We start from the raw sequence: 18,776 nt of genomic DNA, 5'->3' as shown, positions 1-18,776 counted from the left end.
GAGCCAATTACATGCTTTCAATGAAAAGTTTTTCCACATATGAAAGGGAGTTGGATGTGTTATAGATAAAATATCAAACCTAGTATAGTTATTTATAATTATCTTGGTCTGTTTTATGCTGTTTAACTGAGCACCAGTGACTAGGTAATTTATAAACAATTTATCAACAATAAAGGTTTATTTGGCTCCCAAGTCTGAAGGCTGAAGTCCAAGATTGAAGGACCACATTTGATGAGGGTCTTCTTGCTATATCTTAACATGGCAGAGGGTATCACATGGCCAGAGACCATGCAAAAGAGGAAAGGTGGACAAAATCATACTTTTATCAGAAACTAACTCTTATGATAACTGACCCACTTTCATAATAAACAGAAAATCCAATTATGAGGGTAGAGCCCTCATAACCTAATCACCTTTTAAAAGTCCCTTTTTTCAACACTGTTCTATTGGTGATTAAGTTTCCAGCATATGAACTTGGGAGGACACATTCAAGCCATAGTAACAGTAATACATTTGTGTATGTATATAAGCACAGATGTGTATGTGTCTTCAATTCTAAACTTGTTTATTTTATATTCAAACTTAGATAATTGAAATAACTTTAGATGGAAGTAGATTTATATGTGGAAAATGTAAAGCAATTAAAGTTGAATAATTTTATAAATAATTTCATTAATTATGTAGCAGTCAATTGTTAGAACTCTAAAAGTTGTTTGTAAATCCAAGAAAAATATCAGGATACCATTACTAGGTATCTACCCAGAAGAATGAAACAAAGACAACAAAGACATTTGCACCAGAATGTTTTTTGCTGCCCAGTTCATAACTGCCAAGTCATGGAAGTACCCAAAATGCCTCTCAACCCATGAATGAATTAACAAATTGTGGAATATGTATACTGTAGAATACTATTAAGCCATAAAAAAGATGGTGACTCTGCATCTTTTATTTACATGGATGGAGTTGGAATATATTCTTCTTAGTAAAGTATCCCAAGAGCGGAAAAAAAAGTATCCAATGTACTCAATACTATTATGAAACCGATATATAAACACACTCTTATACAAATAATAAAACACAAATACACAAATATAGCTTAACAATGGTGGGGGGGGGAGAGAGGGAAGAGGAAGGGAAAAGCTGATTGGTGGGAAGAGGGAGGGAAGTTTGTAGGATCTCATTTAATGTGCATAGTGCAAGGATATATTTCAAAATAAGAGTAAATTATAAATGTCTTACCACAAAAAATAAGTGAGGTTATAATTATGTTAATAAGTTTGATTTAAACATTCCACATTGTATATCAAATTACCATATTATACACTATAAATGTATATAGTTATGATTCTATTGAAAATTAAATTTTAAAAATATTACGACATGGGCTTGTGTATATCCTATTACAACAAACACATAATTACATTATTATTCTTTTTTTCTTTACCATTCCTTTAATTTAAAACTTTTCAATCCTTATATTTGATTAGAATTTAAATTATATTTAGTAAAATCTTTCTCTTTCCTTAGGAAAAAGTCAAAGAGAAGGAAGAAAATCTGAGTCTTGTAAACCAATTCTTAAAGTAGAATACAAGACCTGCAGAAACAGGTATGCATTTTTACTTTAAAAGTAAGAAGCAGAGACAAGAAAGGCAGATAACCTTCAATGTTAATATATTATTTGAAATTTTACATAATGATAAATATAGTATCTGGCTGAATCTTCTTCATAAATAATAACTTTTTATTGTTTAGTAGGCATATCTATGATTATTGTGAATATAATAAATATGTTAATTACTTCAAAATTCTTAATAAGAATTTAGATAAGTATTATATATATAAATTCTAACAATAGAGGACTTTTCTGACCATGCACATTATAAGTAGCAGTATTGTCTCATAGCAGAAACTTGTTTCATAGCAGAAACTATATGACTATTGATATTTCATCTGAAAGAATTAAATATATAACCAAGACTCTGAACTTTAGGAGTTTACATTCTAAAGTTGGAAAGATTACAGTTAATTAGAAAGAGAAAATAATGTATATTGGCATAAAAAAGTACTAAATTTTAAGACATAGAAATTTTTAAAATAATAATATTTAAGAAAACATTATCTTGTATTCATAGTGGCTATATCCTGTACATTAATAATGTTCCTTTTTACTTGAAGTAATTTTTAGGGGCAATATTCTCATTCAGAATTGCCATAATAAAACTTGGCTCAATATTAACTTTATTTTAACTCTAACTTTAACTCTATTTTAACTCTAAATATAAATCCTACTTTATTAAATTGTATGGTCATATTAGAATATTGTCTTGGTATCATAGGTATATTAAATATTTGTATATGCCTAGTCTTCTAAAGTTTTAGTAGTATAAAATTATGGTCATTTTTAACCAGCTACTTTAAATACATATCATGTCTCCTTTGCCTAGCCTAATGTGACTATGCATTAATTGGTAAAAATGACTGTAGTTTCATGCCATTATAACTAAAGTATGAAAATATTTCAAATACTATAAATGGGAAATATATATTACATATACTTTTCTTCTTAAAACATTTCTTATAATTTAAACATTGCTTAAGTCTTTAAATTCAATAATATGTATTTATATTACTTATTATATAGTGTTGTACCTCAAGGGTTATTGAGGTACAATGTACTATATTAACTATACCTAACAGCTTGTATTATTTTGTTTTGTTTTTCCTTTTCACTAGGATATTTCTTTTTGAAATTTTTTCTCTTTCCTTCAGTGTTGGGCTACCATGACATCATATATTTACATTTTGTTATATCCAGTCTTTTGTTTATATCTTAGGCTAAGATACTTAAAAGATAAACTTGTAAAATGAGAATAAATAGATTGATGTGAAGGCCTGAGAGGTTTCTCCATGATAAAGTACAGATACATAGACTTTAATAACATCTCTTGTATTGGTACAAATATATTTCTTTGAGGCTGTTAACAATATTCAGTTAGAATAAAATGTATTGGTATTACTCTATACCATGAACTGTGTAATTTGTTTGGCATTCTGAAATGACATTGCTTCCTCCTTTTGAATTTGTTATATTCTACTAGCAGAGGCAAGGTCATAAACTAGTGGTTTCTGTACAAAATTTAAGATACTTTTACAGAGACATGCCATAGAGGAGCACAAAAAAGACACCTTACCCAACCCTGAAGGGAGTGGGGAGTTTTGCTCCCTTCTAATATTAAAGAGGCAATGTATATACAAAAAAGGGGGGGAGTAAATTGCTCTTAATTACTGTTGTAAGGATGAGAATCAATGTCCCTACTTTTACACATTAATAAGATGATATTTGTGGTCTTCATTAATATTTATAATAGATAAACTTAATATTATAAAAAGATACTACATTCTCTAAATCATAAAATTTTTTTGCAAAACAAAACAACAAAGGAAGAAAAACTCATGCTGTTTCAAGAACTATATTAGAAATGCTTTTCAAAATCTAGAGAAATTTACTACAATAAAAGTATCTATTTTTTAAAAATTTGGAGAAAAATATTTTTACTTTGATATTTACTTCTTGAAAACACTTCACATCAACACATTTTTTTCTTTTGTGTATATACACTAGAGATATATAGGTATTGGTTTTAGAAAATAAAAGTCAAAAATTATGAATCTATTTCATAAAGCTATATTTTATAGTCATCTCAACCTCACTCTACTATATAACTGTCTCTTGCAAACTAATAGACTATAAAAATTTTGTTTGAAGTTAGTTGAGCAAAATAAATAGAGCTAGCTGGTCATAAGTAAAACCAAGAAGACAATTTATCTTTGATGTACTATTTTTCTCCTATATATTAGCTTCTTTCACTTTTTACTATAACTCTTTTTTATTTGTGCACATAACTCCATTATCTAGAATTTTTGTGTTACTCTCTTCATTTTGGGCTTTCCACTGTCATGTTTCAGACCCCACATGCCAACTTGTTAATCTGATATTCTACCATGGACTCATATTCTAAAAATAGTGATTTTGAGTTTGAGGACTAACTAATGCATGTGAAGATATATTTTTGAAAGTCAGTGAACTTCTCTACCTCCTTCCAATCTCACTGCCTTTTTCCAGCCTTACCCTAACATCTTTAGACTGATCCATTAGTAATTTGGATCATCTAGAATAGGGGAAATGGTAGAATAAGAGTTTGTCTATTGAGAAATTTGGGACCAAGTAAGCCTTTTACTCTCTGTCAAATGACACTGTATATAATCTTTATAGACTTAGTCCTATGACTTTGTGTCATCTGAAAGGAATTCCTCTGTTTCATTAACTTTTTTTCCTGTGTAGTGAACCATTCATAATATTCTCTGGTGGGCTGTCCTATGACAAAGCTAGCAGAAGACCAAGTTTAACCATCATGCATGGAAAAGCAATTACAGTACTTGAAATGGATCATCCTATTGTTGAATTTCTAACTTTATGTGAAACACCCTATCCAAACGGTAAGTAATTAAAGTGAAACTATTAATGTTAAAAAATCATTTTTGAAATGAAAAGTTTCTAACAAAATTAAGGTAAAATATTTTCAGTTTTGGCAGCAGACATCCATTGTGATGTAAGACTGTGAGCTACAGGTGCTGGAGCAGGTTCTGCAAGTGTACTACTTCACAAACTGGAAGTAAGACAGATATAGTACAGCAGCCCTGGCATTTCAGGTTCTAACATCAGGTAAGTGCTTTAAACTTTGATTAGGATGGTGGAGGCTGAGCTGGGAGGGTCTGATAGGGGTTTGGGGTGAAAGCACTTGGGGAAACTGAGGTCTCCTAATAGTTTCTCCTAGACCAGCTCCACCCATCCCATCCCAAAGCCAATCAAAGTTAAAGCACTTACCTGATATCAGTAATCTGTAACTCTGGTGGTGCTGCATCTGTTTCATAGCTGGCTTTGCCTCAGATGTAACTGCAGCACCTCTAGTTACTCTATGATTGCTGATGTGTGGTTAGTGATTTATTTCAATTTGGGGAGTAATTAGAATGGTCTTCAGGGGGAGAGATGCTTATATATATTTATCATCCTGAATATATTTATTTATGAATCATCAAAATATAATTGTTTTTTGAAGTTGCAAAAATGAATGATGAAGGAATATAGGAAGAAAGAAGACCAAAAGCTGAGCCTAGGAAAATGCCTCTTATTAAGAGCCCTGAGGAAAAAGATGTACCAGCAATAGACGCTGAGAATTTGTGGTTACAAAAGTTGTATTCTATATGTCTGTGTGTATGTAAATTTCTGCACATCAGTAGGGATGTTAGGACAATTTCTAGTGATGTTCAATAAATGCATGGTAACCATTCCTATTTACTTTCAAAGCCACATATATAAATCTTTTGTTTTTCAGAAAAGTGGTATAAGAACAGGATTTTTCATGTGTCAGAGTCTAGAAGTAATTTAACTTTACTCAGTAAAATATAAATGTCTTTTCCTAACTACAGACATGTAATGTATAACGATGTTTCAGTCAATGCCAGACCACATATAAGATGTTGGTCCTATGAGATTATAATGGAGCTGCTCTGTATCAGTGCACCATTTTCATATAGTATTTTTATTGTATTTTTTCTATATTTAAATACACAAATATTTACCATTATGTTACAGTTGCCTCCAGTATTTAATACAGTAGCATGATGTACAGGTTATAGATTACTAGCCTAGGAGCAATAGGCCATGCCATATAGCTTAGGTGTATAGTAGGCTATCCTTCCTAGGTTTGTGCAGTTATACTCTATGATGTTTACACAATGACATCATCACCTAACAATGTATGTCTCAGAATATATCCTCATGGTTAAGATTCACATGACTGTATTTAAATGTGTTTTTAACTATTAAGTTGTACATGAAAAAAATAAACTCTATAATACATGATAATACATAATGAAACGTTTTTCACTGTCAACCAGCAATGCATGTTACTAAGGTTTTGCATATTCTTCCCCAGATAATTCTACAATTGCATACTCATTTATGTATATACTATCTTTTTTGTACAATTGATAGCATTCTTTCTGTATTGTTCTTTATCATACCTTTTTCACTTAATGGTGTGTTAAAATTACAATTTCGTATTAGTAAATATGAAATAAATATGAAACTTCAATCTTCTTTACAACCACATAGTGATGTTTTATACATATATCAAACAAAACAAATTTATCAAAAACTTTTAATATTTCTGAATCATTTTTGTTATCTCATAATTCAACCCATTTTACAGAGAACACAAATGCTTTAATGCTCTTAGCTGAGGGTCATAACAGAGTAATTAACAGACTAGAATTTGTCAGTTTCACATCTGATTTAACTGTATCTAGTCCTCTTCCAGCCCCATAAATACTGCAGTTCTCTTCAGAGAAGTATTATTTATGATAGGCTTTTCACCCTGTTCAGGGGTAGGGTTGAAAAAAGACCCAGCTTGCTCAGAAATAAACCAATCCAATAAAGGAAGTAATATAGTTGCCATCTACAGAGCACTTACTATATGCCAGGTTTTGCTTTAAACGTGTTCATATCCCTCATTTTATCTAATCTTCATAACAGTCTAAGGTAGTTTTCATTGTGCCATTTCAATGAGTAAATAAATTAAAGATCAAAGAAGTTAATCTTCTCAAGATCAAATTTTTAGTAAATTATACACATAGAATTGAACTTAACACTGACTCCTAAGGAAAGTTTTTTATTCACTAGTCATTGCAGCATACAAGATACTTCTAAAAGTTGACACTTCTGCCCGTTTGTGTCATTTGTACAGAAACAATAATCTAAAACAGATATAACTATTATACCTAAAGTGATAATTTATCCATTTATGATATTAGATAATTCATGACAGGTTCTCAGATATTTTATTTTTGTAGAAATTGCTTCCTACCCAGTGATTTTTCTAAGAGATGACAAAGAAGAAATAACTAGTTGTATTAAGCCCCATTGTTCTGCAAATTGAAAAACAAACAAAAAACCCCCAAACCCTAAGAATATTGAAACAATGCTGAAAACCTTAAAACAGCTTTAAGAGATGGGGAGCAGAGGGAAAGTCTCAGTTTGAGAATAGTTTCAGTAGCGAACAGTATATAGACTACTGTCACATAGATACATACCCAAGTAACAAGCACTAATGCCTATACTTCTGGTTTTTGCATGTGCATGTACATCTGCTTGTGTGTGTGTGTGTGTGTGTGTGTGTGTGTTTTAGTTTTTCTCTTATATGCATGTGAGATGTAAACATAGGCATGACTAGATTCTGTATTTTCTCAGAACTATGAAGGCCATCTATTCCAGTATTTCATTTTCCCATCCAAGACTTGAATCCTCTGAAAAAAAGTCCTGCCAAGTGATTATTTATTTTAGTATTAAATACCTCTCAAACTTGCTAGTAAAAACTTCTAGTATAATAATAATAACAAAAAAGGAAATTTAGAGCCAGGAATTCTCTAAATTTTCTCTAAATGGTTAAGGTTTCAGCTCTATCACATACTAGTTGTATAACCTCCTCTCAATCTCTTAATCTCTTTGTACTTCATTTTTCTCTGTGAAATGGAAAAATAGCAGTAACTTCTATAGCTACTGAAAATATAATGTCATGTATGTAAAATGTTTTTATGAATACCTTTCCCTTAAATTAGGAATAACTCTGTCACTGTGGCTTTTTCCTATTATTATAGATGGAAAGCATGTCTTCCATGGTCACTCTACACTAGACCACCACCTCATCCAACCATAAATCATTTTAGGCCACACCCTCATTATTTTTTATACTTCACCTTACTTTTAATCCTTACTTGTTTACTTGTTCACGGTTTTAAACATCCATCAAATATAAACTCCATGAGAACAAGTTTCATGTCAGTCTTGTTCTTTATATATCTTTTGTTCTTAAAACAGTTTCTGGAATGTATGGGAAGAAGGAAAGAGGAAAGAAAGGAGAGAAGGAGGAAGGAAAAAAAGGAGGGAGGGAAGGAGTGAAGGAAGGAAGGAAAAGGGAGAGAGGGGGTTAAATATAGGAACTTAAAAATCTTAGCCTATACTCACATTCTGCCTATTAATTGTATCTAAGAAAAATACAATTAATAGGCAGTCTATAAGTACATTTTAAATTACACTGTATCTTTCTTAGATACAATTAATAGGCAGTCTATAAGTACATTTTAAATTACACTAAATTGAAAGTAAACTTTTTAGTGTAAGCAGTATTGCTCTCATGGGGATGAACATGTGTCATATCCCAGGGAAGCAAAACTATTTCCTTAGTACACAATATTGTAAGCATGAAATCAGATCTATTAAATAAAATACTAAGGTTATAGAAGAACAGAACAAGTGTTTATGAGATTAGGTAACAGATTCACTCTGTTCACATAGTCCTCTACTTACAATCCCATGATGATTGAGATATATTTAATTCTATACAATGCAACTTTTCATTTTTTCCTTGTTCTCTGTAGTGATCTCAACATTTATTTTGACAACATAGCACATATTTGTTCTTGTAAAGTGCCCTTGTTACTTCTTACTTTGATTCATAGTTTAATCTTCCCAAATCATTGAAATAACATTTGTTCAAGAGATAAAGGAAATTGAAATTTTGGTGATTTTATAAAATACATAATATGAAAACTTTTTAATTTTTTTGTTTTTACTTGTAGAATTTCAGGAACCCTATGCTGTTGTAGTACTTCTGGAGAAAGATCTCATTGTCGTTGACCTGACACAAAGCAAGTAAGTTATCCATATACTGATTAACATAATTTTAAAACTCTGTTTGTAACAAAAAAGAACAAATTTTATATAATTGGCATTGCTATTCTTTAAATAAATTTAGCAAATATTCTTTATGTGAATATTCTTTTGATAGAATTATAGAAATGTAATTTGGCTCAATGATGAAAACTAAACAAGGAGAGTTTGAGTATCATTGAGAGAACTATTAGATGTCTTAAAGGCAGCAACTGATATTTAGATAGAAGTATTCAGAGACTCAGGACACATAAAGTTGATTGCATTTATGACATCCTTAAGCAAAAGCAATTTTATGAAAATAATTGTCCACCTGCAAGTCTACTGACTAAAATGAAAATGACACATGATAAATGTATTATCAAACTATATCAGATGATATAGAAGACCAGGATCTTGGTAGCAGAGAAGATGGGAACCCTCTTACCAGGATCTTGGTAGCGGAGAAGATGGGAACCCTCCTTTTTCATTACATTATAGACAATAGAAACAAATAGGGAATACTGCTGTGCTCGCTACTCCTTTATACTGACGGTAGAAGTAAACTTGAAATTGATGGTTGCTGTCTTCTTGGTACACATTTCCATTAGGAATGATAGAATGAAGCTAATTTTTCCTCATTATAAATTCTAGACACACCAATCTCTTAGCACCTTCTATTTGTAGCAGAATTTTTCCCAGTCTCTCTCTCCTCTGCCTGGAATAATCTTCCTTCCCTTTTTCTTCTTGTTAGCATCTTATCTGTAAGAATCTCAAGCCAGATATTACTTCCTAGTTAAAAAAAGAATCTCTTATTACCTATACAATTTGGTCAAATATCTTAGAATAGGCTCTCATATGATCCACATTCTTCTTTTTGTAGCCTTTGACACAAATGAATTTGTGATGATTTCCATTTGTTGTTGCTTAAAGATTGTCTCTCTATTATTAGACTCTAGTCCCTATGAAGGAGAGCAGGCACTGAATAAATTTTTGTTATGTAAATTATAATCTGAATTCTACTTTCCATGTAACTTGTATATATAAGAGTCAGAGTTCTTTTTTATGATAATTTGTAGCATATAATCTCTCATTATTTTCTAGGAGATGTAGTATTTTGGGCCATAAAATCATCCTAATTGTGAATTATGACTAGCTGCCCTATTTATCAGCAACAAACTTGATTAAATTTTATATGCACACACACATATATATAGATTTATGATTCTTCATCTAAGAAGTGCTAATATAGGTCTCATTTAAAAATGTATTTTTTTGCCTCATTGGATTCAACTTTTCTTTCTGTACATGTATCATATTTATTGTTTCTTTTTACATTGTTTAATTGTCTGACATCCACTGCACTTTTGATACATGCCTTCTTAAGTATATATATTTATTTTTCATTATAGTTTTTTATTATAAAATTTGCATAACATAAACATTACCATTTTATACATTTGTGTACTTTTCATTACCTTATGTATGTATGTGAATTATTTTGTTTGCAAATTTTTATCTAACATTTTACATTCTTTAGCACCATGTATTAAAATCTATGTGATATTACCATTTTATTGGATATTATATAAAATTTCATATGTCAAAACCTGAACATATTCTCTTTCCCTCCAAATAGTATCCTTATAGCTGTGTTGAATATTAAACAAGTTGTAACTTTGGAGTCCTTTTCAAGTTTTTTTTTCTTTTTGTTTTTTTAAACTTAATCCTCAACATGAAAAGAAGCATTAGGGCTTACAATTTTTTTCTTCTCAGTTTCTTGGATTCATATCTTTATTTCTGTTTTTGTAGCAACTAGTTTACATTTTACATTCAAATTCTTTTTGTAAATTTGTTGTTGTCTCTCTTGTGAATATCTTTTTTACTTACTTTCCCCAATGTACTAAAATAATTTTTCCCAAACATTTTCAGTATAGTGTTCATATTGTCAGGAGCCATTGTTTTTATCCTTGATATCATCAAATCCCAAGTTGTAGTTCTGGTCTTCAAGGTAACCGATTTTTCTTACTTCTAACTTTTTAATCTCAATAATTTCTTCTCTGAAACAGGGCATCTCTGATCCATCTTGTTTAACCTCTATGTTGTTTACTGAACATAGCTTGCTCCTGTGCACCTAATTTTGCATATGAAACAATTTTTATATGAGATACCATACGCAAGATTTCATATTGACAGAAAAAGAATCCAAACCAAAAGCACTGCCCCCATATTATCTGAGGATTGGACTAAATTCCTAACTCCTTATAACATTGTGAGATTATTTTAATAGCCACCCCCACTAAAATAAAGCTCATTGTTATTAGAAGTAATGTGATCACACAGACCAGAACAGCAGTAGCATAGAATAATATCCATTTCCTCCTAGTGTACTCCCTGGCATATATGAAGTTCTAAATACCTACAAGAACTTTTGAGTCTGTATTCATGTTTTTAAAAGTTTATTATAAGTGTTGAAGATATGAAATTTGTTGCATCCATAAATCTTCTTTCTAATTATATCTTGTAGTTTACCTAGGAAATGATCTTTTAAAAATGCTCTCACACAAATACATGCCCAGATACAACACATATTTTACATCTGTAAAAAAACTAAAAAATTTTAAATTGCCTATATATAGTTTCTTTGTCTTAGCCCATTTTGTGTTACTGAAAGTAATACCTGTGGCTATGTAATTTATAAAGAAAAAATGTTTATTTAGCTTATTATTCTACTAGAATGATAATGTCTAGAAAGTCCAAGGTTGAGCATCTGCTTCTGGTGAGGGTCTCAGGCTGCTTCTACTCGTGGCAGAAGATGAGGGGAAGCCAGTATGTGTGAAGATCACATGGAAAAACAGAAAAAAAGAAAGATGGAGGAGGCAGGGCAGTAACGCTCTTTTTAACAACCAGCTTTCACAGTAACCAAGAGTAAGAATTCACCCCTGAGGGACCAGCATTAATCTATTCATAAGGGATTTATGTTCATAACCCAAACACATCCCATTCACCTCCACTTCCAGCATTGAGGTCAAATTTCATCATAATTTGGAAGGGACAAATATCCAAAGTATAGCACTTTCTTTGAAAAACATTACAAAATGTACTGCTATTTTAACATTTATATATATAAATATTTAAAGATATACATAAAATGGTTAGTTGATATAATCGTATAATGTTTTCAGCTTAATTTATGTATCCATACTAGCAAAGATGTATCACTGTGAAATGCTGGAATTAGGGGAAGAAAATGAATTTGAGTAAAATTCTATAAGTATTAATATTACATTTTATAGATAGCTGTTTTAAAAAGAGCATTCTTTTTCATATAACCATGTTCTATTGTGCTCAGAAAAAAATTAAATGAAATTTATAATTAATATTTAGAAACATTTTAGGGTATACTTTATTAAAATTATTTCATGCTTTTTATCTTTGCAAAATGACATTAATATATTGCCTTTCTTTGTTAGTTTTCCGATCTTTGAAAATCCATATCCCATGGACATTCATGAATCACCAGTTACATGCACTGCATACTTTGCTGACTGCCCTCCAGATTTGATTCTAGTGCTCTATTCTATAGGAGTAAAGCATAAAAAACAAGGATACAGTAATAAGGTAAAATTAGAAATTATAAATAACTTTTCTTATATTCATATTACATGATTATATTTTTTCCTGTTATTTTCCTTTCTTTTTTTAAATTTTATAATATTACAGGGTATACACATTTTGGTCACAATTTGCTTTTGTACATTTTAAGTTAAGGTTATATGTATACCTTTCACCTGGAAATTGGACATTGTACCTGTTAGGTGTGAATTTACCCATTCCTCACCCCCCCCCCTTAATATACATTACATTTTACTTCTATATGTGTTGACTTTCCATGTAAGAAGAATTGAACTAAATTATTTTGAAGTCATAAAATAACATCTATTAAAGATACAACTTCTAAAATTCAAGTCTCCTAAATGTTACATAGCCTTAAATCTAGAGAAATATAAATTTCTCACACACTAACTATATATACTAAGATATACTTATCTATCATGTAAATTTATATACTAATATGTACTTAAACTAATACATTTGAATCATAAACTATAACCTTTAAATATTCTAGGTGGAGGATTATGTGTTAAGAAAATCAAGCCATTTCTTCTTATCATTTATTAATCAATAGTTTAAGGGACATAATTGTGTTTTATTTTGTTTTGTTTTTCTTGAGACAAAGTCTCACTTTGTCACCTTTGGTAGAGTGCCATGGTATCATAGCTCATACCAACCTCAAATTGTTGGTCTTAAGTGATCCTCTTGTCTCAGCCTCCCAAGTAGTTGGGACTACAGGTGCCCGCCACAGTGCCCGGCTATTTTTTAGAGATGGGGTCTCATTCTTTCTCAGACAGGTCTTGAACTCCTGGGTGCAGGCAATCTACCTGCCTCAGTCTCCTAGAGAGCTAGGAATATAGGCATGAGCCACCATACCTGACAAGGACATAATTGTTAAAAGTCATTTTTTGACCAACATTCTAGAATTCCTTTTTGTTATATTTACTACAAGTCTCAAATATTTTCAATTGTAACAGACCATACAGTATTATATGCGGTAATCATATTACCATATTATATATGGTAATTATATTACCATAATTGTAATAAACCATATTAATTCTATTATTTTCCCAGGGCTGGTGAGTGGATAACGTTAAGAGTCACTGTTTACAAAGATTCTGTGTTAAATGGTACAACCATACTTTCATGGTACATGTGGTGATATTGTATTTGTAGAATTAAAAATACTTCTGAAGTTGGGCATGGTGGCTCATGCCTGTAATCTCAGTACTTGGGAGGCTGAGGTAGGTGGATTGTCTGAGCTCATGAGTTCAAGACCAACCTGAAGAAGAGTGAGACCTCGTCTTTAAAAATAGCCAGGTATTGTGGCAGATGCCTGTAGTCCCAGCTACTCAGAAGGCTGAGGCAAGAGAATTGCTTGAGCCCAAGAGTTTGGGGTTGCTGTGAGCTGTGATGCCATAGCACTCTACCAAGGGTGACCAAGTGAGCCTCTGTTCCAAAAAAAAAAAAAAAAAGAAAAGAAAAGAAACAAAGAAAAGAAAACAAAAGAAACTTCTGGCTGCACAGTGGCTCACACCTGTAATCTTAGCACTTTGGGAGGCTAAGACATAGATCACTTGAGACAGGAGTTCAAGATCAGCCTGGGCAACATAAAAAGACCCTATTTGTAGAATTTTTTTTTTTTTAATTAGCAAACTGTTATGGTATATGCCAGTAGTCCTACCTACAGGCTAAGGTGGGGGAATTGCTTGAGCTTAAAAGTTTGAGGGAATAGTGAGCTGTGATCACAACACTCTACCCTAGTCTGGGTTACAGAGTGAGAATGACAGTATTGGTTAAATTCTATATTTTTAAAGGAGAAGGAATTGTACATTTAGAGGTATTTGTTCAATGAAAGAATTAAAAGATTGCTATGTATTCATCCTTGATTATTTTATAGCTATGTAATTTTAAGTGAACCTTTTATCATTATTTTAAAATATTTCATTCTAAACACTCAAAATTAAAAAAAAAAAAGCCTTATATATTCTTCTTGGACAATTGATTTAGGAGTGGCCAATCAGTGGAGGAGCTTGGAACATCGGGGCACAAACATATCCTGAAATTATTATTACTGGGTAAGTGGAATTTGTTTGTGAGCTAACAGTTCATCAACAAAAAGATGTTTACTGAGTCTTAATATCTTTCCATAACTTTGTTCTATGCAGACTAATAGTTTAGATAAAAATAAAAATACAAGAAAGAGCTTCAATTCAGAGTTTGTAATCTTGGTGGAAGACAGATCAAAACACTGAAAACAGAATTATAACAAAAAAAATATAAATTATATCACCAAAAGAAAGTCAAAAGGAGGAACTCATGAGAGATTAGTCAGAGAAGTCTTCATGTGGAAATAATAGAATATTAACTTTAGGATGGCCCTTACCAGCATCTATTGATTCCTGCATCTAGGACTCACTGTTCTTTATCCTCATCAGGTAATTATTTAAAGTATGCTTTGAAACTTAAACCAGAAATATCACTGTTTTGTATCTCAGCCCACTTCATATTCTAATATTACCAATGAAAAAGCACATAGCTAAAGATAAATATGAAATGTAAAATATGATAAGTAATCTTCTATGGGAAGATAGAATAGAGGTACTTTTCCCTGTTCTCTCACTAAGTACAAGTAAAAAACCCTGGGTATTATATGTAAGACAAACATAAAATGACTGGGAAATGTGGAGAGCATAGGACTGGCTAGGACCCCAACTCTCAAAGAATAACATGGTAGTAAATTCTCTAGGTTCTCTTTCTTCCTCATATCCCAGAATTGGAGCTGAAGACCAAAAAAAAAAAAATCTCTACAAAAGCTATTTCTCTTGAACCAAGGAATGAGAAAAGGGGAAGCCTATCAAGATAGAAACCTTTTAGAAAATAATCTCTCTACTTACGTTAAACACCACACACACACACACAACACCACACAACCCACTCCAGCAAAGGCTAAGTGGAGAACCTAGACTTTTGTTCTCATCAAGCTGTAACAAGGTATACCCTATTCCCCAAAGTGTCACAGAAAGCAGAATAGGGGGCTAAGATTTTCAATTCTGAGTGAAACTTTTCCCTTGTGGTGCCACTAGAGACTAGGTGAGAAGCCTGAATTCCCACTTTGTCCAGCAATAATAAGGAGCTACCATTTTCACCTCCACTCCTGTGTCAACAGAAATCAAGGGAAGAAAGAGAGAAGAAATGAGACTAAAAAGAATTAAGGTAAAAATGGCTGAAAAATTTGCCAAATTAATTTAACATGAACCTACAGACTCCAGAAGCTCAGCTAAACCCCAAGGAATCCATATCAACATACAATATAGTCAAATGTCTGAACACTAAACACCAAGAAAAAAATATTGAAAGCCACAATAAAGAAATGACACCTAATTGTAAGGCCAAACTAATTTTAATGAGAGAAGATTTTTTTCATTAGTAACATTGGAGGCCAGAAGGAATCATGAATATTTTTCAAGTGCTAAAAGAAAAGTACTGTTGACTCATAAACTACACCTAGTGAAAATATTCTTCAAGAAGACAGAAAAATCAAGATATCAGGTAAAGGAAACTAAGTAAAATTGTCAACATGAAACCTATCATTAAAAAATTGGCTACAGGGCAGTGGCACAGTAGCTCACACCTGTAATCCCAGCACTTGGGAGGCCGAGGTGAGTGGATTGCTTGAGCTTAGGAGTTTGAGACAAGCCTTAGCAAGAGTGAGACCCCCATCTCTAAAAAACAGCCAGCCATTGTGGTGGGCATCTATAGTCCCAGCTACATGGGAGGCTGAGGCAAGGGAATCGCTTGAGCCCAAGAGTTTGAAGTTGCTATGAGCTGTGCTGCCATGGCATTCTACCAAGGGCAACAAAGTGAGACTTTGTCTCACAAAAAAACAAACAAAAAAGGCTAAAGGAAATCCCCTACAAAGAAAGAAAACAAAAAAATAAGAAACCTTAGAATACCAAGAAAGAATACAGTGACAAAAAGTATGGATAAGTACAATAGGATTTCCTTCCCTTGGGTTTTCAAAAGTATATTGTGGTTGAAGCAAAGACTATAGTAATATGTCTCATCTAATTCTAAATGTTTATAAGGAAATATATATATCATAGTTATAAATGGAAAGTATAAAAGGATGTAAAGGGTGTTAAGGCTTTTATATTTTTCTTGAGCTGGTAATGACACCAATAGGCTGTCATAAGATACAAATATACAATATAATACCTAAATAAACCACTAAAAAATTAGCAAAAGAAATGCTCTCAGAAACATTATTGACACATCAAAAATGGAAGTACTAAATTCAATAAGAAGGTATAAAAAGACAAAACATGAAAATAAGAAAAAAAGCATTAAAAAATTAAATGGCAAAAAAATTAAAAGGCAGACATAAGCCCTAAGATGTCAATAGTTACATTAAATGTAAATAGGCTAAATGCAACCACCTACGTATACAGATTGGCAGAGTGGATTTAAAAACATGATCAATTATATTCTTTCTACAGTATACTAACTTCAAATATAACAGTATGGGCAGGTTGAAAGTAAAAGATAGAAAAAGCTATGGAAAATAACCGGTGGAGAGTGATGTTAGCAAGTCTCAGAATAGAAAGCCATAGACCTTGTTCTCCATAGATGCACTAACTTAACAACAATATATGGTTGAAAAAGCTTTTATAAAATTCCAGAAACCATTTAGGAAGCTATACCCCAGGAAAACTCAAAGCCAAAACCAGCCACATTAAAATGGGTAAGAAAAGCATTATCATTTCAACCCCTTTACCAAGCTGGCATAGCCCACAAACAGGAAGAAAATTGCAACTCATGGCTTATCCTTTGGAAAAGAAAGGGAAGAGTGTAATTTACACCCAGTGTTCTGGATTTACCAGGATGCCCACAAAATTAGTTACTGTCTCACCTGACTAAGAGCACTGGAAGGGAACTGTCATACTTTGGTTGCCAGGGAGCAACTGAGAACAAGAAGAAAGTTTAATGGCTGATAACATCAGAAAACCTGCTAAGCTACAGACAAATACTGAAGATAGCAAGAGACTACAAACAGTTTGAAAAACAAATTGGCAGACTTTTCTAGCTGGGAAATTACATGTACAAACCTAGAGAAGACACACCCTCATAAAATGTTTGAGAGGCCTTCAGTATCTCTATACTTGTACTGATTCCTAAAGGACTTCCCATAGTAAGTCACTCTAGCAGTGGCTTTTTTTCAAATACAAAAATTCAAAAATAAGGCAGAAAAAGAAACAGAAAACATGACCCAATTAAAAGAAGGAAATCAAACATTGGAAACCTACCCCAAGAACTGGAGATCTGTGAATTACCTGACAAAAAATTCAAAATAATCATCTTAACAAAGTTCAAGGTATTAGAAGGCAAATGAAAAACTGCACAAAATCAGGGAAATGGCGAATGAACAAAGAGAATATCAACAATTTGAAACTATAACAAGTTCTGGAGCAAAAAAATATTGAATTGAAAAACTATTAAAGTATATCAACAACAGACTTGATCAAGCTAGAAAAGGATCAGCAAACTTGAAGACAGGTCATTTGAAATTATTCTGTGTGAGGAACAAAAAGAAAAAAGAACAGAAGGGCTCAGGAACTTATAGGAACATCTACAAGTAGGCCAACCTATACATTATGGGAACTTAAAAGGAGAGAGATAAAGAATGGAACAGAAGGCGGCACCTGTGCTCAGTGGGTAGGTGAAGTGACATTTAAGATAAAATAGAAGTTGGATGGGGTAGAGAGTAGAGAATAGAGAGTTGGGTGGGAGAGGTAGTTGTGGATGGTGGGAGAAGGAGGAAATGGCCACTCACTTATAAATGGTGCCAAAGCAGGACCTGAAGTCTAAATTCCAGGAGGATGATTGAGTATTGTGTTTTTATGGGCTGCTTCTTTATGAAGCAAAGTGTGTAAAGGTTGCCGTAAAGGACAAACAAGTGAAATACTTTATATATTATAGTTGTTGGAATAAAAATTGGGATGAATGGGTACAAGAGAGCAAAGTACTCAAATGTGTGGACATCAATCTATAGAAACAGTCAACAACTTCAAAAAGCCAATCAGGAGCAGTATGCAGAGGGGAAGATGAGAGCAGCTGCCCCAGGAAAGAAGATATCTGGTCTGCAGCAGAAAAAATGTTCAAGTGAAAACAAAAAAGAACAAACAGAAAACACCTGAAATAGAGATGGTGGCAGTATCAGTGAGACACTTCAACCTCCTATAAAGAAAAGGGCCTATTAAAGCCCCACTGTCATATTTTAAAGATCTTGAAAAAATAAAATAATACTTCATTTTATATGGAATCAGAAAAAACCTCGAATAGCCAAGACATTACTCAGGAATAAAAACAAAGCAGGAGGAATCACGCTACC

The 18,776-nt window shown here is 32.2% G+C and overlaps 1 protein-coding gene across 3 annotated transcripts in view; it reads left to right on the top strand.

Annotated features, from left to right (window-relative positions):
- The window catches only part of STXBP5L (syntaxin binding protein 5 like), a 327,805-nt gene that overhangs the window by 153,973 nt on the left and 155,056 nt on the right, over positions 1-18,776 (top strand). For all 3 annotated transcript variants that reach the window (XM_012808413.1, XM_012808415.2, XM_012808414.1), the window contains exons 9-13: positions 1,528-1,606; positions 4,343-4,497; positions 8,698-8,770; positions 12,241-12,388; positions 14,396-14,463. In XM_012808413.1, the coding sequence (XP_012663867.1) occupies positions 1,528-1,606; positions 4,343-4,497; positions 8,698-8,770; positions 12,241-12,388; positions 14,396-14,463 (523 nt within the window). The remainder of the gene's footprint in view (positions 1-1,527; positions 1,607-4,342; positions 4,498-8,697; positions 8,771-12,240; positions 12,389-14,395; positions 14,464-18,776) is intronic.

The sequence above is a fragment of the Otolemur garnettii genome, unplaced genomic scaffold (genome assembly GCF_000181295.1).
Source record: "Otolemur garnettii isolate 467f Iridium unplaced genomic scaffold, OtoGar3 scaffold00089, whole genome shotgun sequence".
Lineage (NCBI taxonomy): Eukaryota > Metazoa > Chordata > Mammalia > Primates > Galagidae > Otolemur > Otolemur garnettii.
The sequence above is the reverse complement of the archived record's forward strand: the minus strand, read 5'-3'. Positions and strand labels throughout refer to the sequence as shown.